General features: G+C 46.3%; 2 protein-coding genes across 2 annotated transcripts in view; one reads left to right on the top strand and one right to left on the bottom strand.

Annotated features, from left to right (window-relative positions):
• The window catches only part of LOC147118294 (proteasome activator complex subunit 1-like), a 1,298,587-nt gene that overhangs the window by 524,141 nt on the left and 752,262 nt on the right, over positions 1 to 22,184 (bottom strand). The window lies entirely within an intron of this gene.
• The window catches only part of LOC147118305 (uncharacterized), an 88,852-nt gene that overhangs the window by 3,038 nt on the left and 63,630 nt on the right, over positions 1 to 22,184 (top strand). The window contains 1 exon segment of the mRNA XM_085987012.1: positions 7,552 to 7,657. Coding sequence (XP_085843138.1) covers positions 7,552 to 7,657 — 106 coding nt within the window.

Genomic DNA, 22,184 nt, shown 5'->3' with positions numbered 1-22,184 from the left:
TTGAAATAAAGGCCAACATTCCATTTGCCTTTTTGATTACTTGCTGTACCTGCATGCTAACTTTTTGTGTTTCATGCACAAGGACCCCCAGGTCCCTCTGAACTGTAGCATTTTGTAACCTCTCTCCATTTAAATAACAGTTTGCTTTTTTTATTTTTCCTGCCAAAGTGGATAACCTCGCACTTTCCCACGTTATACTCCATCTGCCAAATGTTTGCCCACTCACCTAGCCTGTCTATGTCCCTTTGCAGATTCGTTGAGTCCTCTGCACAACTTGCTTTCCCACCCATCTTTGTATCCTCTGCAAACCGGAAAATGACCCATTTATCCCAACGCTCTGCTTTCTGTTAGTTAGCCAATTCTCTAGCCATGCTAATATATTACCCCCAACCCCATGAGCTCCCACTCCCTGGGTAAAGACGTTTCTCCTGAATTCCCTACTGCATTTATTAATGACCATCTTATATTTATGGCCCCATAAATATGATGAGATTCTGTTAAGCTGACCAGTATGTTGTTGTACTTTGTCTTTTTCTGATGAATGAAACATTACTGAGCCCCTGTACCCGTGTTATGGGATGAAGTGCCAGACAAGTAAAGGCACAACGTCTGGGTGTGAATCTCTTCTTCTTAAGCAGTCCCTCAGAACCGAGGATGACTTGCTTCCACATTAAAAATGAGTTCTCAGGTGACTGATGAGTCCAATGCGGGACCTACAGTCTCTGTCACAGGTGGGGCAGACGGTGGTTGAAGGGGCGGGTGGGTGGGGTGCTTGGGTTGATGTGCGCTCCTTCCGCTGTTTGCGCTTGGCTTCCGCTTGCTCCCGGCGAAGAGGCTCAAGGTGTTCGGCGCCTTCCCGGATGCTTCTCCTCCACTTTGTGCGGTCTGGGGCCAGGGATTCCCAGGTGTCGGTGGGGATGTTACACTTTTTCAAGGAGGCTTTGAGGGTGTCCTTGAAGCGTTTCCTCTGCCCACCTGGGGCTCTCTTGCCGTGTCGGAGCTCCGAGTAGAGCGCTTGTTTTGGGAGTCTCGTATCGGGCATGCGGACGACGTGGCCCGTCCATCAGAGCTGATCGAGCGTGGTCAAAGCTTCGATGCTGGGGATGTTGGCCTGAGCAAGAACACTGACGTTGGTGCGCCTATCCTGCTAATGGATTTGCAGGATCTTGCAGAGGCAGCGTTGGTGGTACCTCTCCTGTGCTTTGAGGTGCCTGCTGTACATGGTCCATGTCTCTGAGGCATACAGCAGGGTGGGTAACATAGAAACATAGAAGATAGGAGCAGGAGTAGGCCATTCGGCCACTCGAGCCGGCTCCGCCATTCAATGCGATCATGGCTGATCATCCAAATTCAGTACCCTGTCCCTGCTTTCTCCCCATATCCCTTGATCCCTTTAGCCTTAAGAAATATATCCAACTCGTTCTTGATTATATTTAATGAATTGGCCTCTACTGCCTTCTGTGGTAGAGAATTCCACAGGTTCACCACTCTCTGGGTGAAGAAATTCCTCCTCATTTCTGTTCTAAATGGCTTACCCCTTATCCTTAGACTGTGACCCCTGGTTCTGGACTCCCCGACCATCGGGAACATCCTTCCTGCATCTAGTCTGTCCAGTCCTGTCAGAATTTTATAAGTTTCAATGAGATCCCCTCTCATTCTTCTGAACTCCAGCAAGTATAAGCCTAATCGACCCAATCTCTCCTCATACGTCATTCCTGCCATTCCAGGTATCTGCCTGGTGAATCTTCGCTGAACTCCTTCCATGGCAAGAACATAGAAACATAGAAGATAGGAGCAGGAGTAGGCCATTCGGCCCTTCGAGCCTGCTCCGCCATTCAATGAGATCATGGCTGATCATCCAAATTCAGTACCCTGTCCCTGCCTTCTCCCTATATCCCTTGATCCCTTTAGCCTCAAGAAATATATCCAACTCTTTCTTGAATATATTTAATGAACTGGCCTCCACTGCCCTCTGTGGCAGAGAATTCCACAGGTTCACCACTCTCTGGGTGAAGAAATTCCTCCTCATTTCAGTCCTAAATGGCTTACCCCTTATCCTTAGACTATGACCCCTGGTTCTGGACTCCCCGGCCATCAGAAACATCCTTTCTGCATCTAGTCTGTCCAGACCTGACAGAATTTTATAGGTTTCGATGAGATCGCCTCTCAATCTTCTAAACTCCAGTGAGAATAAGCCCAATTGACACAATCCTCGTACGTCATTCCTGCCATCCCAGGTATCAGCCTGGTGAATCTTCGCTGCACTCCCTCCAAGGCAAGAACGTCCTTCCTCAGGTAAGGTGACCAAAACTGCACACAATACTCAAGGTGTGGTCTCACCAAGGCCCTGTACAACTGCAGCAAGACATCCTTGTTCTTGTACTCAAACCCTCTCGCTACGAAGGCCAACATACCATTTGCCTTCTTAACCGCCTGCTGCACCTGCATGCTTACCTTCAGCGACTGGTGCACAAGGACACCCAGGTCTCGTTGCACTTCCCCTTCTCCCAATCTATTGCCATTCAGGTAATAATCTGCCTTCCTGTTTTTGACACCAAAGTGGATAATCTCGCATTTATCCAGGTTATATTGCATCTGCCATGCTTCTGCCCAATCACCCAAACTGTCCAAATCGTACTGGAGTTTCACAACATCCTCCTCACAGCATACCCTCCCACCCAGCTTTGTGTCATCTGCAAACTTGGAGATATTACATCTAGTTCCCTTGTCTAGATCATTAATATATATTGTGAATAGCTAGGGTCCAAGGACTGATCCCTGCGGTGCCCCACTAGTCACTGCCTGCCACTCGGAAAAAGACCCGTTTATTCCAACTCTTTGCTTTCTGTCTGCCGACCAGTTCTCTATCCAAGTCAATACCTTGCCCCCAATCCCATGTGCCTTAACTTTACATGCTAATCTCTTATGTGGAACCTTATCGAAAGCCTTTTGAAAGTCCAAATACACCACATCCACTGGTTCTCCCTTATCTATTTTACCAGTTACATCCTCAAAAAATTCCAGTAGATTAGTCAAGCATGATTTACCTTTTGTAAATCCATGTTGACTTTGTCCGATCCTGTCACTGCTTTCCAAGTGCTCTGCTATTACATCTTTTATAATGGACTCTAGCATTTTCCCCACTACTGATGTCAGGCTTACCGGTCTATGATTCCCCGTTTTCTCTCTACCACCTTTTTTGAACAGTGGGGTAACATTAGCTACCCTCCAATCCATGGGTACTGTTCCAGAGTCTATCGAATGTTGGAAGATGATCAGCAATGCATCTAGTATTTGTAGGGCCACTTCCTTAGGTACCCTAGGATGTAGATTATCAGGCCCTGGGGATTTATCGGCCTTCAATCCCGTCAATTTCCCTAACACCATTTCCCTACAAATACTGATTTCTTTCAGTTCCTCCCTTTCATCAGACCCTATGTTCCCCAACATCTCCGGGGGTTTATTTGTGTCTTCCTCTGTGAAGACAGAACCAAAATATGTATTTAATTGGTCTTCCATTTCTTTGTTCCCCATTATAAATTCCCCTGATTCTGACTGTAAGGGACCTACGCTTGACTTCACCAATCTGTAGACCATGAGCTTAGTGCCGGGTTTGAGCTCCTGGTCTTCAAACACTCTCTCAGGCGACCGAAGGTTGCACTGGCACTCTGAAGGCGGTGTTGGACTTCGTCGTCGACGTCTGCCCTTGTTGACAGTAGGCTCCCGAGGTATGGAAAGTGGTCCACGTTGTCCAAGATCTTGTGGATTTTTATAATCGGGGGGCAGTACTAATAATAACCTCACGGACCTTATAGGTGTGATATCCAGACGGGCTTGTGCTTAAAAGTCTGGTCTGGCTGGAGTGTCTAGAATTAAGGGGCATAGTCTCAGGATAAGGGGTCGGCCATTTAAGACTGAGATGAGGAGGAATTTCTTCACTCAGAGGTTTGTGAATCTTTGGAATTCTCTGCCCCAGAGGGCTGTGAATGCGGAGTCTTTGAGTGTATTCAAGGCTGAGATCGATAGATCCTTGGACTCTAGGGGAATCGAGTGATATGGAGATCGGGCGGGAAAGTGGAGTTGAGGTCGATGATCAGCCATGATCTTATTGAATGGCGGAGCAGGCTCGAGGGGCCGTATGGCCCACTCCTGCTCCTATTTCTTCTGTTCTTGAACTGAATCCCCTTTACTCACCGCTACAACAGGTGATGGAGATTCACAATCTGCACAGGGTGGGGAAGGGACCTAGGAACAGGACGAGGCCATTCAGCCTCTCGAGCCTATTCCGCCATTCAATCAGATCACGGCTAATCCGTATCTCACTCCATCTACCCACCTTGGTTCCGTAAGCCTCAATACCCATAACCAACAAATTCTATCATTCTCCATTTTGATATTTTCAGTTGACCCCCAGCCTCAACAGCTTTTTGTGGGAGTGTGATCCAGATTTCCACTACCCTGTGTGTGAAGAAGTGCTTCTTGACATCACCCCTGAACGGCTTAGCTCTAATTTTAAGGTTGTGCCCCCTTGTTCTGGACTCCCCACAGCTCCACCAGAGGAAATAGTTTCTCTCTATCCTATCAACTCCTTTAGTCATCTTAAACACCACAATTAGATCACCCCTTAATCTCCTATACTCGAGGGAATACCAGCCCAGTCTGTGCAACCTGTCCTCATAATTTCACCCTGTCAGCTCCAGTATCATTGTGAATCTGTGCTGCGACCCTCCAAGGCCAGTATATCCTTCCTGAGGGGCGGTGCCCAGAACGGAACAGGAGGGCAGACTGACTGCGGCCTGCTCGACTGTTCAAGGTCAAAGCTTACGTGATCTGGTGACAGGTGAGATGTAAAAAAGGAGCAGATCAGGCGGCTGTTGAACTATTGGAAAAACAAGGCTACGTATTGTATTCTGCCCAGCAACAGACTCAGGAAGCTAAGGGTAGAAAACATCCAGAATTACAGCGATTGCCAGGAGCACCAAGAGTAACATTCCAGCAAGAAGAACGAGAACATCCTTTTTTTTATTTGCTCCTGGGATGTGGGCATTGCTGGTAATGCCAGCATTCATTGCCCAAACCTAATTGCCCTTGAGAAGGTGGTGGTGAGCTGCCTTCTTGAACTGCTGCAGTTCGTGTGGTGAAGGTACTCCCACAGTGCTGTTCGGGATGGAGTTCCAGGATTTTGACCCAGCGACGATGAAGGAATGGCCGATATACTTCCAAGTCAGGCGATGGTGTTCCCATGGTAGAGGTCGTGAGTTTGGGAGGTGCTGCTGAAGAAACCTTGGCGAGTTGCTGCAGTGCATCTTGTAGATGGTACACACTGCAGCCACGGTACGCCGGTGGTGGAGGGAGTGAATGTTTAAGGTAGTGGATGGGGTGCCGATCAAGCGGGCTGCTTTGTCCTGGATGGTGTCGAGCTTCTTGAGTGTTGTTGGAGCTGCACTCATCCAGGCAAGTGGAGAGTATTTTATCACAATCCTGTCTTGTGCCTTGTAGATGGTGGAAAGGCTTTGGGGAGTCAGACGTGAGACACTCGCCACAGAATACCTAGCCTGTGACATGCTGCTGTTGCCACAGTATTTATTTGGCTGGTCCAGTTACGTTTCTGGTCAATGGTGACCCCCAGGATGTTGATGGTGGGGGATTCAGCGATGGGAATGATATTAAATGTCATGGGGAGGTGGTTAGACTTTCCCAGAACATGGTCCTGATCACTCTCGGTTCTGAGTGGTGCTCCCCAGAATAAGGTTGTATGACTTTGTTATTGGGTGAAATAGTCAAGTCTGAATGTCAATAAAGATCATTAATATCAGTTCGATAGTCGCGCGTGATTCTTCCATGACAGGTACAAGCAGGGATTAGATACAGCGGAGATCTCCCTTCACAATGTCCCATCAAACACACCCAGGGCAGAGTGTCAGCAGTGGCTCAGGCGGCAGCACTCTGGCCTGTGAGTCAGAAGGTTGTGGGTTGAAGTCCCACTCCAGAGACTCGAGTCTAAAACTCTGTGCTGCCCCTCAGTGCAGTGCTGAGGGAGTAAAGCCCAGTGCAGAGTAAAGTTCCCTCTGCACTGCTCCACTAACAGGCCTGAGCCCCAAACTCAGAAGAGCGCCCTCTGCTGCATTCAACTTGTCTCAGCAGCGGGAGAAGTAGGCGGCGGAAGTCCCGCCCCTCGGACACCCCGATTGGTTGGAGGACCCGCCGCCACCTCAGTCCTCCGAGCTCCGCCCGCTCTCTCCCTATTGGTCGGAGCTCCCGTCAGTCACCGCCGTGGAATTGATGACGTACCCCAGTGCGGCTCCCTGCAGAAGACAAGGGGCTGCGGCCGCTGAATCGGCTCCGCTCGGTGCCGGGAGGGCGCTGGGACGGTGCGGTTTGTATTTTCTTTTTATTTATCTCCTGCCCGCGCTTCTCTCCGCTATATATAAAAAACCCTGATAAAACTCACTTTCCGCCGGTGATCCAGACTCTCAGGCGGGGTGTGTGCTGAGCATGCGCGCTGTGGGCCGGGCGCCTGTGGAGCAGGAGAGGGCGGGGCCATGGGGAGCATGCGCGGTGTCAGCCAGAACTCAGCGCGGCGGCCGGAGCGCTTTCTGGAGCGCGGGGGCTTGTGGGGATTGCAGCCGCCATTACTGTTGATCCTTTCAACCAACCTGTGCAGCAGCTGGGGCCTGAAAATCAGCTTCACTGCCCCTGGGCTGGGAAAGGGAAACATGAGACAACATTCTCCCTCTTACTCCCTTTCTACACTCTTTATACAGGGTTTTAGAAATGGAGCATTTACAGACAGGAAGCTCAAACCAAACATCACCTCAAGATCTGACAGAGTCACTCGATTCATCAGGACCTGAATATCATCGGCCTTTGTACATGGAAGGAGAGAGCAGCGATGACAAACTGCACACGTGTTCCGTGTATGGACTCGGATTCAGCCGATCGCCTGACCTGGCGAAACATGTGCAGCGTCACACCGGGGAGAAACCGGGTAAAGGTGGGGACGGCGGGAAGGGATTCAGTTCCCTATCTGTGTTGAAAATTCATTGGGGCAGTCGCACCAGGGACAGCTCATTCACCTGCTCCGTGTGTGGGAAGGGATTTGTTTATCCATCTCACCTGCTGAGACACCAGCTTGTTCACACTGATGAGAAACCATTTCAGTGTTCTGACTGTGGGAAGAGCTTTAAATGCTCCGGGGATCTGAAGGAACACCAGTTTGTTCACACTGATGAGAGACCGTTTGCATGTTCTGACTGTGGGAAGAGTTTTAAAAGCTATGGGGTTCTGACCAGACACCAGTGTGTTCACACTGGGGAGAGGCCATTTCCCTGCTCAGTGTGTGGGAAGGGATTCACTGATTCATCTACCCTGCTGACACACCAGCTTGTTCACACTGATGAGAGACCCTTTAAATGTTCTGACTGCGGGAAGAGCTTTAAAAGATCCGGGGCTCTGACCACACACCAACGAGTTCACACTGATGAGAGAGCATTTCAATGTTCTGTCTGTCAGAAGAGCTTTAAATGCACCGGGGACCTGAAGCAACACCAGCTTGTTCACACTGATGAGAGACCCTTTAAATGTTCTGACTGTGGGAAGAGCTTTAAAAGCTCTGGGGCTCTGACCCGACACCAGCGAGTTCACACCGGGGAGAGGCGTTTTCCCTGCTCCGTGTGTGGAAAGGGATTCTTGCTGTCCTCCAACCTGCTGAGACACCAGCTTGTTCACACTGATGAGAGAGCGTTTACATGTTCTGACTGTGGGAAGAGCTTTAAAAGCTCCAATGACCTGCTGAGACACCAGCGAGTTCACACTGTTGTGTAGCGCAGGGCCCTGCAGACATGAACATGGAATGGATGAATGTTTTATAAATTTTGTACTATTGTTTAATCTTTCAATCTGTTGTGCTGATGATTCCCTTGATTTGACTGTTAATGTTATTTTTGTTTTTCTCCTTATCACAGGCAATTGCCTATTAAAAGTCAACCATCACAACCAATAAAACCTGCAACATAACAAAAAAAGTTTAAAGGAAACTTAAATTAAATTAAAATTCTATTTTCAGTGGTGATGATGCGCGCCAGTCCCTCCGGTACCCACCGGTCACGGAAGGCCTCGAGCGCGCCGGTGGACTGTTCATGTTATTACATTGAATGTACAGCACAGAAACAGGCCATTCGGCCCAACTGGTCCATGCCGGGGTTTATGCTCCACGCGAGCCTCCTCTGACATATCCTCCTATGTTTATCTGGCTTCTCCTTAAATACATCTATGCCGTTCACCTCAACTACTCCTTGTGGGAGCGAGTTCCACATTCTCATCACTCTCTGGGTAAAGAAGTTTCTCCTGAATTAACTACTGGATTTATTAGTGACGATCTTTATTGATGGCCCCATAACTATGATGAGATTCTGTTAAGCTGCCCAGTATGTTGTTGTACTTTGTCTTTTTCTGATGAATGAAACATTACTGAGCCCCTGTACCCGTGTTATTGGATGAAGTGCCAGACAAGTGAAGGCACAACATCTGGGTGTGAATCTGATAATAACCTCACGGACCGTATAGGTGTGATAACCAGACGGGCTTGTGGTTATAGTCTGGTCCCAGATGGACTAAATCCCCTTTACTCACCTCTACAACCGGTGATGGAGATTCACAATCTGCACAGGGTGGGGAAGGAACCTCGGAACAGGACGAGGCCATTCAGCCCCTCGAGCCTATTCCGCCATTCAGTCAGATCACGGCTAATCCGTGTCTCACTCCATCTACCCGCCTTGGTTCCGTAAGCCTTAATACCCATAACCAACAAATTCTATCAATCTCCATTTTGATATTTTCAATTGAACCCCAGCCTCAACAGCTTTTGTGGGAGTGTGACCCAGATTTCCACTACCCTGTGTGTGAAGAAGTGCTTCTTGACATCACCCCTGAACGGTCGAGCTCTAATTTTAAGGTTGTGCCCCCTTGTTCTGGACTCCCCACAGCTCCACCAGAGGAAATAGTTTCTCTCTCTCGACCCTATCAACTCCTTTAGTCATCTTAAACACCACAATTAGATCACCCCTTAATCTCCTATACTCGAGGGAATACCAGCCTAGCCTAAAGGAAATTAGGGATAGCATAAGATCCAAGGAGAGGACATATAAGTTGGCCAGAAAAAGCAGCAAACCTGAGGATTGGGAGCAGTTTAGGATTCAGGAAAGGAGGACAAAGGGATTAATTAAGAGGGGGAAAATAGAATATGAGAGTAAGCTTGCAGGGAACATAAAAACTGACTGTAAAAGCTTCGATAGATTGAAGAGAAGAAGATTGGTGAAGTCAAGTGTAGGTCCCTTGCAGTCAGAATCAGGGGAATTTATAATGGGGAACAAAGAAATGGCAGACAAATTAAATACATACTTTGGTTCTGTCTTCACAAAGGAGGACACAAATAACATCCCAGAGATGTCGGGGAACATAGGGTCTAATGAGACGGAGGAACTGAATGAAATCAGTATTTGTAGGGAAATGGTGTTAGGGAAATTGACGGGATTGAAGGACGATAAATCCCCAAGGCCTGATAATCTACATCCTAGGGTACTTAAGGAAGTGGCCCTCGAAATGATAGATGCATTGCTGGTCATCTTCCAAAATTCGATAGACTTTGGAACAGTGCCCATGGATTGGAGGGTAGCTAATGTTACCCCTCTATTCAAAAAAGGTGGTAGAGAGAAAATGGGGAATTATAGACCGGTGAGCCTGACATCGGTAGTGGGGAAAATGCTAGAGTCCATTATAAAGGATGTAATAGCAGAGCACTTGGAAAACAGTGACAGGATCGGACAAAGTCAACATGGATTTACAAAAGGTAAATCATGCTTGACTAATCTACTGGAATTTTTTGAGGATGTAACTGGTAAAATAGATAAGGGAGAACCAGTGGATGTGGTGTATTTGGACTTTCAGAAGGCTTTCGATAAGGTTGTGCATAAGAGATTAGCGTGTAAAGTTAAAGCACATGGAATTGGGGGCAAGGTATTGACTTGGATAGAGAACTGGTTGGCAGACAGAATGCAAAGAGTTGGAATAAACGGGTCTTTTTCCAAGTGGCAAGCAGTGACTAGTGGGGTACTGCAGGGATTGGTGCCAGGACCCCAGCTATTCACAGTATATATTAAATGATCTAGACGAGGGGAACTAGATGTAATATCTCCAAGTTTGCAGACGACACAAAGCTGGGTGGGCGTGTGTGCTGTGAGGAGGATGCTGAGAAACTCCAGTATGATTTGGACAGGTTGGGTGATTGGGCAGATGCATGGCAGATGCTGTATAATGTGGGTAAATGGTGCCAAAAACAGGAAGGCAGCTTATCTGAATGACAATAGATTGGGAAAATGGGAAGTGTACCGAGACCTGGGTGTCCTTGTGCACCAGTCGCTGAAGGTAAGCATGCAGGTGCAGCAGGCGGTTAAGAAGGCAAATGATATGTTGGCCTTCGTAGCGAGAGTGTTTGAGTACAGGAACAAGGATGTCTTGCTGCAGTTGTACAGGGCCTTGGTGAGACCACACCTTGAGTATTGTGTGCAGTTTTGGTCGCCTTATCTGAGGAAGGATGTTCTTGCCATGGAGGGAGTGCAGCGAAGATTCACCAGACTGATACCTGGGAAGGCAGGAATGACGTATGAGGAGAGATTGGGTCAATTGGGCTTATATTCGCTGGAATTTAGAAGAATGAGAGGGGATCTCATTGAAACTTATAAGGGAAATTAGGGATACCATAAGATCGAAGGAGAAGACATATAAATTGGCCAGAAAAAGCAATCCTGAGGATTGGGAGCAGTTTAGGATTCAACAAAGGAGGATAAAGGGATTAATTAAGAAAGGGAAAATAGATTATGAGAGTAAGCTTGCAGGCAACATAAAAACTGACTGTAAAAGCTTTTATAGATACGTGAAGAGAAAAAGATTGGTGAAGTCAAGTGTAGGTCCCTTGCAGTCAGAATCAGGGGAATTTATAATGAGGAACAAAGAAATGGCAGACCAACTAAATACATATTTTGGTTCTGTCTTCACAAAGGAGGGCACAAATAACCTCCCAGAGTTGCTGGGGAACATAGGGTCTGATGAAAGGGTGGAACTGAAAGAAATCAGTATTTGTAGGGAAATGGTGTTAGGAAAATTGATGGGACTGAAGGCCGATAAATCCCCAGGGCCTGATAATCTACATCGTAGGGTACTTAAGGAAGTGGCCCTAGAAATAGTAAATGCATTGCTGGTCATCTTCCAGAACTCGATAGACTCTGGAACAGTATCCATGGATTGGAGGGTAGCTAATGTTACCCCACTATTCAAAAAAGGTGGTAGAGAAAAAGCGGGGAATTATAGACCGGTAAGCCTGACAGTAGTGGGGAAAATGCTAGAGTCCATTATAAAAGATGTAATAGCAGAGCACTTGGAAAGCAGTGACAGGATCGGACAAAGTCAACATGGATTTACAAAAGGTAAATCATGCTTGACTAATCTACTGGAATTTTTTGTGGATGTAACTGGTAAAATAGATAAGGGAGAACCAGTGGATGTGGTATATTTGGACTTTCAGAAGGCTTTCGATAAGGTCCCGCATAAGAGATTAGTGTGCAAAATTAAGGCACATGGGATTGGGGGCAAGGTATTGACTTGGATAGAGAACTGGTTGGCGGACAGAAAGCAAAGAGTTGGAATAAACGGGTCGTTTTCCGAGTGGCAGGCAGTGATTAGTGGGGTACCGCAAGGATCGGTCCTAGGACCCCAGCTGTTCACAATATATATAAATGATCTAGACGAGGGATTTGGATGTAATATCTCCAAATTTGCAGACGACACAAAGCTGGGTGGGATGGTATGCTGTGAGGAGAATGTCGTGAAACTCCAGTACGATTTGGACAGGTTGGGTGATTGGGCAGAAACATGGCAAATGCAGTATAATGTGGATAAATTTGAGGTTATCCACTTTGGTGGCAAAAACAGGAAGGCAGATTATTTTTTGAATGGCAATAGATTGGGAGAAGGGGAAGTGCAAAGAGAACTGGGTGTTCTTGTGCACCAGTCGCTGAAGGTAAGCATGCAGGTGCAGCAGGCGGTTAAGAAGGCAAATGGTATGTTGGCCTTCGTAGCAAGAGGGTTCGAGTACAGGAACAAAGATGTCTTGCTGCAGTTGTACAGGGCCTTGGTGAGACCGCACCTTGAGTATTGTGTGCAGTTTTGGTCGCCTTACCCGAGGAAGGACGTTCTTGCCATGGAGGGAGTGCAGCGAAGATTCACCAGGCAGATACCTGGGATGGCAGGAATGACGTATGAGGAGAGATTGTGTCGATTGGGCTTATACTCACTGGAGTTTAGAAGATTGAGAGGGGATCTCATCGAAACCTATAAAATTCTGTCAGGCCTGGACAGACTAGATGCAGGAAGGATGTTCCCGATGGCGGGGGAGTCCAGAACCAGGGGTCACAGTCTAAGGATAAGGGGTAAGCCATTTAGGACAGAGATGAGGAGGAATTTCTTCACCCAGAGAGTGGTGAACCTGTGGAATTCTCTACCACAGAAGGCAGTTGAGGCCAATTCATTAAATATATTCAAGAAGGAGTTAGATATATTTCTTGAGGCTAAAGGGATCAAGGGATATGGGGAGAAAGCAGGGACAGGGTACTGAATTTAGATGATCAGCCATGATCTCATTGAATGGCGGAGCAGGCTCGAGGGGCCGAATGGCCTACTCCTGCTCCTATCTTCTATGTTTCTATGTTTCTAGTCTATGCAACCTGTCCCCATAATTTAACCCTTTCAGCCCCGGTATCATTCTGGTGAATCTGTGCTGCGTCCCTCCAAGGCCAGTATATCCTTCCTGAGGGGCGGTGCCCAGAATGTAACAGGAGGGCAGACTGACTGCGGCCTGCTCGACTGTTCAAGGTCAAAGCTTACGCGATCTGGTGAGAGTTGTGAAAGGTGAGATGTAAATAAGGAAGAGATAAGGCGGCTGTTGAACTATTGGAAAAACAAGGCTACATATTGTATTCTGCCCAGCAACAGGAGAACCAGGAGTGATTGCCAGGAGAACCAAGAGCAAGAAGAATGAGAACATCCTCAACTCTCCCAGAACTGGGTCCTGATCACCCTCCGTTCTGAGTGGAGCTCCCCAGAATACAGTTCTATGACTTTGTTATCTGATAAAATAGTCATGTCTGAATGTCTATTATTTAGAACAATTCTAGTGTCTCGCGTGATTCTTCCGTGGCAGGTACAGCATGGGTTAGATACAGAGTAAAGCTCCCTCTACACTGTCCCATCAAACACTCCCAGGGCAGGTACAGCACGGGTTAGATACAGAGTAAAGCTCCCTCTACACTGTCCCATCAAACACTCCCAGGGCAGGTACAGCACGGGTTAGATACAGAGTAAAGCTCCCTCTACACTGTCCCATCAAACACTCCCAGGGCAGGTACAGCACGGGTTAGATACAGAGTAAAGCTCTCTCTACACTGTCCCATCAAACACTCCCAGGGCAGGTACAGCACGGGTTAGATACAGAGTAAAGCTCCCTCTACACTGTCCCATCAAACACTCCCAGGACAGGTACAGCACGGGTTAGATACAGAGTAAAGCTCCCTCTACACTGTCCCATCAAACATTCCCAGGGCAGGTACAGCATAGGTTAGATACACAGTGAAGCTCCCTCTACACTGTCCCATCAAACTTATCTTAGGAAGGATATACATACCATAGAGGGAGTCATAGTCATCGAGTTATACAGCACAGAAAGAGGCCTTTCGGCCCATCATGTCGGCGCCGGCCATCAAGCCCGGTCTATTCTAATCCCATTTTCCAGCATTTGGTCCGTAGCCTTGTATGCTATGGCATTTCAAGTGCTCATCTAAATGCTTCTTGAATGTTGTGAGGGTTCCTGCCTCTACTACCCTTTCAGGCAGTGAGTTCCAGATTCCAATCGTGAGTGCAATGCATTGAGTTTAAGCAGACTTTGCTAAGTGGCAGAAAAAGTCTTTTAAGTGCATTTACTGAATTTTAGTGAGTAAAAAAGTGAATTATTTGAAGTAAGTTAAATTTTTTAGAGTAAATGAAGCTGTTGGGGAGTTGAAACCGGAAGTAGAATCCGGGTATAAAAAGGGGCGGGCTTAGTGCGTTGGCGCTGAGTGCGGTCGCATTGAGTGTAAGTAGAGTTTGGTAAGTGGCAGAGTTCAGGCAAGTCGGAGGTGAGGGGGTGCTTTTTGCTCTGTTTTTGCTTCCCTCTCTCAGGCTAATCCAACACCGTGGATGTGGAGCAGTGAGACAATTCAACCGGATAGGTCCCCCGGACAGCTTCCACGAGGGAGGTTGGTGATCAACTGGTTGGTAGGTTCTCTTCCTTCTCTTCTATACCTTTAAGTTGGTAAGTCCTATTGTAATATGTAATATTATCATCTATATCGGGGCAGAGGGTCTTCATAACTAATAATGAGAAATTTAATTAATTACACAGATATGGGTGAACAGGTGATGTGTCACTGTTGCGAAATGTGGGAGCTGGTGGACCCCATTGAGGCTCACGGTGATTACATTTGCGATAAGTGTTTGCTGCTAGAGGAACTCAAGCTCCATGTTAAAGAGCTTGAGACCGAGCTTCAGACACTGCGACACATCAGGGAGGGGGAGAAGTTCCTGGACTCTATGTTTCAGGAGGTGGTCACACCTATGAAATTAATTAATGCAGATGTAGTCCGTGGTCAGGGACAGGACGGTGTGACTACGAGTGTGGAAGGTACAGGGATCCAGGATGTAGCGTTGAAGGAGCCGCAGCCCTTGCTCTTCTCAAGCAGGATTGAGGTTCTTACTCCCTGTGAGGGCAGGAGCGGGGACTGCAGGGAGGATGAGCAACCTGGCCACAGCACCGTGGTGCAGGGGGCCATTTAAGTGGCGGGAGTAAAAAGAAATGTTGCAGTGGTAGGGGATAGTATCATTAGGGGGATAGATAGGGTTCTCTGCAGTCAAGAGCGGGAGTCCCGAAGGCTGTGTTGCCTGCCCGGTGCCAGGGTTAAGGACATCTCTTCTGGGCTGGAAAGAAACTTGGAGTGGGAGGGGGAGGATACAGTTGTCGTGGTCCATGTTGGTACAAACGATGTAGATAGGACAAGGAAGAAGGTTCTGTTAAAGGAGTATGAGCAGCTAGGGGTCAAATTAAAAAACAGAACCTCAAGGGCAATAATCACTGGGTTATTACCTGAGCCACGAGCGAATTTGGCTAGGATCAATAAAATTAAAGAGTTAAGCGCGTGGCTCAAAGACTGGTGTGGGAGAAATGGGTTTTGCTTCTTGGGACACTGGCACCAGTACTGGGACAGGAGGGAGCTGTTCCGTTGGGACGGACTCCACTTGGCCAGTGCTGGGACTAGAGTCCTGGTGAATCATATAACTAGGGCTGTAGAGAGGGCTTTAAACTAATTAGTGGGGGGGAGGTTTCTAGAGACCAAATAACAGAAATGACAATGGAGAAGGTCATAGACTTAGGTAGCAGTGGGGAAATTAAAAAACAGAACGTGTCAGGAAGGGACAGAAGGAATGGAGTAAAAGGTAAAGTAGTAAAAGGGGAAAAAACAGGAACTAAGTGTCACAAAACATATTTGAAAGTTCTTTATCTGAATGCACGTAGCATTCGTAACAAAATGAATGAGTTAACGGCACAAATAACTACATATGGGTATGATCTTGTGGCCATTACAGAAACATGGCTGCAGGGTGACCATGACTGGGAATTAAACATACCAGGTTATTTAACAATCAGGAAGGACAGGCAGGAAGGGAGAGGAGGTGGGGTGGCTATGTTAATAAAGGAAGGAATCACTATAATACAGAGAAATGATATTGGGTCAAAGGAGCAGGATAGCGAAACAGTTTGGGTAGAGATAAGGAATAATAAGGGGAAAAAAACACTAGTGGGCGTAGTCTATAGGCCTCCGAACAGTTGCAACTCTGTTGGATGGAGTATTAATCAGGAAATAGCTGAGGCTTGTAATAAGGGAACAGCTATAATTATGGGGGATTTTAACGATCATATTAACTGGACAAATCAAACTGGGCAGAGCAGTTTTGAGGATGAGTTCATTGAGTGTATTAGGGATGGGTTTCTTGAGCAGTATGTAACTGAACCGACCAGGGGGCAAGCAACCTTAGATTTGGTCCTGTGTAATGAGACAGGATTAATTAAAAATGTCCTAGTAAAGGATCCCCTTGGAATGAGTGACCATAACATGGTTGAATTCCATATACAAGTAGAGGGTGAGAAGGTTGGATCTCAAACAAGCGTGCTGAGCTTGAATAAAGGAGACTATGAAGGTATGAGAGCGGAATTGATTAGAGCGGACTGGGAAAATAGATTAAAGGGTAAGACGGTACATGATCAGTGGTGTACATTTAAGGAGTTATTTTACAACTTCCAAAAAAAATATATTCCACTGAGGAAAAAAGGGTGTAAAAGAAAAGATAGCCATCCGTGGCTAAGTAAAGTAATTAAGGATAGTATCCGACTAAAAACAAGGGCATATAAGGTAGCCAAATCTAGTGGGAGGATAGAAGATTGGGAAGTCTTTAAAAGACAGCAAAAAATAACTAAAAGTTTGATTAAGAAAGGGAAGATAGATTATGAAAGTAAATTAGCAAAAAATATAAAAACGGATAGCAAAAGTTTCTATAGTTATATAAAAAGAAAAAGGGTGGCTAAAGTAAATGTTGGTCCCTTAGAGGATGAGACCGGGAAATTAATGGTGGGAAACATGGAGATGGCAATAACGCTGAACAAATATTTTGTATCAGTCTTTATGGTAGAGGACACTAAGAATATCCCAACACTGGACAAACAGGGGGCTAGAGGGGGAGAGGAGCTAAATACGATTAAAATCACTAAGGAAGTGGTACTTGGTAAAATAATGGGACTTAAGCCGGATAAATCCCCTGGACCTGATGGCTTACATCCTAGGGTCTTGAGGGAAGTGGCGGTAGGGATTGTGGATGCATTGGTAATAATTTTCCAAAGCTCCCTGGACTCAGCAAAGGTCCCGGCAGATTGGAAAACTGCTAATGTAACATCCTTATTTAAAAAGGGCAGTAGGCAGAAGGCTGGAAACTATAGACCTGTTAGCCTAACATCTGTGGTTGGTAAAATGTTAGAGTCCATTATAAAGGAGACATTAACGGGACATTTGGATAAACATAATTTAATAGGACAAACTCAGCATGGTTTCATGAAGGGGAAGTCATGTTTGACAAATTTGCTTGAGTTCTTTGAGGAAGTAACATACAGGGTGGATAAAGGAGAACCAGTGGACGTAGTGTATTTAGACTTCCAAAAGGCATTTGACAAGGTGCCACACAAAAGATTATTGCTCAAGATAAAAAATCACAGGATTGGGGGTAATATTCTGACGTGGGTGGAGAATTGGCTCTCTAACAGAAAGCAGAGAGTTGGGATAAATGGTTCATTCTCAGACTGGCAATCAGTAACTAGTGGTGTTCCGCAGGGGTCAGTGCTGGGTCCCCAACTCTTTACAATCTACATTAACAATTTGGAGGAGGGGACCGAGTGTAACATATCAAAGTTTGCAGATGATACAAAGATGGGAGGGAAAGTAGTGAGTGAGGAGGACATAAAAAGCCAGCAAAGTGACATAGACAGGCTAAGTAAGTGGGCAGAGATTTGGCAGATGGAATACAATACTGGAAAGTGTGAGGTTATGCACTTTGGCAGGAAAAATCATAGAGCAAGTTATTATCTTAATGGCAAGAAACTGGAAAGTACTGTAGTACAAAGGGATCTGGGGGTCCTGGTGCATGAAACTCAAAAAGTTAGTATGCAGGTGCAGCAAGTGATCAAGAAGGCCAATGGAATGTTGGCTTTTATTGCTAGGGGGATAGAATATAAAAACAGGGAGGTATTGCTGCAGTTATACAAGGTATTGGTGAGACCGCACCTGGAATACTGCATACAGTTTTGGTGTCCATACTTAAGAAAAGACATACTTGCTCTCGAGTCAGTACAAAGAAGGTTCACTCGGTTAATCCCGGGGATGAGGGGGTGGTCATATGAGGAGAGGTTGAGTAGATTGGGACTCTACTCATTGGAGTTCAGAAGAATGAGAGGCGATCTTATTGAAACATATAAGATTGTGAAGGGGCTTGATCGGGTGGATGCGGTGAGGATGTTCCCAATGATGGGTGAAACTAGAACTAGGGGGCATAATCTTAAAATAAGGGGCTGCTCTTTCAAAACTGAGATGAGGAGAAACTTCTTCACTCAGAAGGTGGTAGGTTTGTGGAATTTGCTGCCCCAGAAAGCTGTGGAAGCTACATCTTTAAATAAATTTAAAACAGAAATAGATAGTTTCCTAGAAGTAAAGGGAATTAAGGGTTACGGGGAGCGGGCAGGAATGGACATGAGTCTAGGTTCGGAATGGTCATGGCCCTGTGGGTAGTGGAGCAGGTCCAGGGGCCGTGTAGCCTGGTTCTGCTCCTACTTCTTGTGTTCTAATTCTGTGTTAGATTTCAGGAGATGGTTTTATTCCTGTTCCTGGCTGGGATGGAGATCGCCTTTACAGAAGATAAGTACTGTAGAAAATATAGGGACAGAGTGATCTCCTGCAAGAGTTTCGATCGCCTAGATGGGTCGGAGAGGAATTTCCCAGATTTTTTCTCCCAAATTGGCCATTGGGTTTTTTATCTGGTTTTTCGCCTCTCCCGGGAGATCACATGGGTTTAGGTGGGATGGAGAGTGATAGAAGATTTGAGGTTAGGATCAGATCAGCCATGATCTTATTGAATGGTGGAGCAGGCTTGAGGAGCCGATTGGCCTACTCCTGCTCCTATTTCTTATGTTCAACCACCCTCTCGAGTCAGTACAAAGAAGGTTCACTCGGTTAATCCCGGGGATGAGGGGATGGACATATGAGGAGAGGTTGAGTAGATTGGGACTCTACTCATTGGAGTTCAGAAGAATGAGAGGCGATCTTATTGAAACATATAAGGTTGTGAAGGGGTTGAATCGGGTGGATGCGGGGAGGATGTTCCCGATGATGGGTGAAACTAGAACTAGGGGGCATAGTCTTAGAGTAAGGGGCTGCTCTTTCAAAACTGAGATGAGGAGGAACTACTTCACTCAGAGGGTGGTAGGTCCATGGAATATGCTGCCCCAAAAAGCTGTAGAGGCTACATCATTACATAAATTTAAAACAGAAATAGACACTCCTAGAAGTAAAGGGAATTAAGGGTTACGGGGAGTGGGCAGGAATTTGGACATGAGTCTAGGTTCGGATCGGTCATGGCCCTGTGGGTAGCGGAGCGGGCCCAGGGGCCGTGTAACCTGATCCCGCTCCTATTTCGTGTGTCTAATTCTGTTAGATTCAGGAGATGGTTCTGTGATAGTAGGTTGGCGGTTAGGATCAGATCAGCCATGATCTTATTGAATGGCGGAGCAGGCTCGAGGGGCCGATTGGCCTACTCCTGCTCCTATTTCTTATGTTCTTATGTAAAAAGTTTTCCTCAAATCCCCTCTAAACCTCCTGCCCCTTACCTTGAAACTATACCCCCTGTTTATTTACCCCTCTACTAAGGGGAAAAGTTCCTTTCTATCTACCCCTATCTATGCCCCTCATAATTTTGTACACCTCAATCAGGTCCCCCTCTCAGCCTTCTCTGCTCTAAGGAAAGCAACCCCAGCCTGTCCAGTCTTTCTTCATAGCTGAAGCGCTCCAGCCCAGGAAACCCAGGGAGTGCAAGAAGGTTCACCAGACTGGTTCCTGGGATGGGGGATTCTCCTATGAGGAGTGATTGTGTAGACGCGGCCGATATTCTCTGGAATTTATAGAAACATAGAAGATAGGAGCAGGAGTAGGCCATTCAGCCCCTCGAGTCTGCTCCGCCATTCAATGCGATCATGGCTGATCATCCAAATTCAGTACCTGGACCCTGCTTTCTCCCCATACCCCTTGATCCCTTTAGCCTTAAGAAATATATCCAACTCCTACTTGAATATATTTAATGAATTGGCCTCCACCGCCCTCTGTGGTAGAGAGTTCCACAGGTTCACCACTCTCTGGGTGAAGAAATTCCTCCTAATTTCTGTCCTAAATGGCCTACCCTTCATCCTTAGACTGTGTCCCCTGGTTCTGGACTCCCCGACCATTGGGAACATCCTTCCTGCATCTAGTCTGTCCAGTCCTGTCAGAATTTTATAAGTTTCAATGAGATCACCTCTCATTCTCCTAAACTCCAGTGAGTCCAAGCCCAATCGACCCAATCTCTCCTCATACGTCATTCTTGCCTTCCGAGGTATCAGTCTGGTGAATCTTCGCTGCACTCCCTCCATGGCAAGAACATCCTTCCTCAGATAAGGCGACCAAAACTGCACACAGTACTCAAGATGTGGTCTCACCAAGGCCCTGTACAACTGCAGCAAGACATCCTTGTTCCTGTACTCAAACACTCTCGCTATGAAGGCCAACATACCATTTGCCTCCTTAACCGCCTGCTGCACCTGCATGCTTGCCTTCAGCGACTGGTGCACAAGGACACCCAGGTCTCATTGCACTTCCCCTTCTCCCAATCTATTGACATTTAGATAATGATCTGCCTTCCTGTTTTTGCCACCAAAGTGGATAACCTCACATTTATCCACGTTATATTGCATCTGCCATGTTTCTGCCCAATCACCCAACATGTCCAAATCATCCTGGGGTTTCACGACATCCTCCTCACAGCACACACGCCCACCCAGCTTTGTGTCGTCTGCAAATTTGGAGATATTACATCTAGTTCCATTGTCTAGATCATTTATATATATTGTGAATAGCTGGGGTCCATCATTTATATATATTGTGAATAGCTGGGGTCCAAGGACCAATCCCTGCGGTACCCCACTAGTCACTGCCTGCCATTCGGAAAAAGACCCATTTATTCCAACGCTTTGCTTTCTGTCTGCCAACCAGTTCTCTATCCATGTCAATACCTTGCCCCCAATCCCATGTGCCTTAACTTTACACGCTAATCTCTTATGCGGGACCTTATCGAAGGCCTTCTGAAAGTCCAGATGCACCACATCCACTGGTTCTCCCTTATCTATTTTACCAGTTACATCCTCAAAAAATTCCAGTAGATTAGTCAAGCACGATTTACCTTTTGTGAATTCTTGTAGAATTTGTCCGATCCTGTCACTGTTTTCCAAGTGCTCTGCTATTACATCTTTTATAATGGAGTCTAGCATTTTACCCACTACCGATGTCAGGCTTACTGGTCTGTAATTCCCCGTTTGCTCTCTACCACCTTTTTTGAATAGTGGGGTTACATTAGCTACCCTCCAATCCATGGGTACTGTTCCAGATTCCATCGAATGTTGGAAGATGATCAGAAATGCATCTACTATTTCTAGGGCCACTTCCTTAAGTACCCTAGGATGTAGATTATCAGGCCCTGGGGATTTATCAGCCTTCAATCCCATCAATTTCCCTAACACCATTTCCCTACAAATACTGATTTCTTTCAGTTCCTCCCTTTCATCAGACCCTATGTTCCCCGACATCTCTGGGAGGTTATTTGTGTCCTCCTTTGTGAAGACAGAACCAAAATATGTATTTAGTTGGTCTGACATTTCTTTGTTCCCCATTATAAATTCCCCTGATTCTGACTGCAAGGGGCCTACGCTTGACTTCACCAATCATTTTCTCTTCACATATCTATAAAAGCTTTTACAGTCAGTTTTTATGTTCCATGCAAGCTTATTCTCATATTCTATTTTCCCTTTCTTAATTAATCCCTTTGTCCTCCTTTGTTGAATCCTAAACTGCTCCCAATCCTCAGGATTATTGCTTTTTCTGGCCAATTTATATGTCCTCTCCTTGGATCTTATGCTATCTCTAATTTCCCTTGTTAGCTACGGTTGTGTCACCTTTTTTGTTTTATTTTTATGCCAAACTGGGATGAACAAATTCTGTAGTTCATCCATGCGGTCTTTGAATGTTTGCCATTGCCTATCCACCGTCACCCCTTTGAGTGACATTCCCCAATCAATCCTACCCAACTCGTGCCTCAGACCATCGTAATTTCCTTTATTTAAATTTAGGACCCTAGTCTCTGAGTCAACTACTTCATTCTCCATCTTAATGAAGAATTCGATCATATTATGATCGCTCCGACCC

Source organism: Somniosus microcephalus, chromosome 4, assembly GCF_052327205.1.
Source record: "Somniosus microcephalus isolate GS21.2 chromosome 4, FLI_Smic_1.0, whole genome shotgun sequence".
NCBI classification, from domain to species: Eukaryota; Metazoa; Chordata; class Chondrichthyes; order Squaliformes; family Somniosidae; genus Somniosus; species Somniosus microcephalus.
Note: the sequence above shows the minus strand (reverse complement) of the source record. Positions and strands in the feature narration are given on the sequence as shown.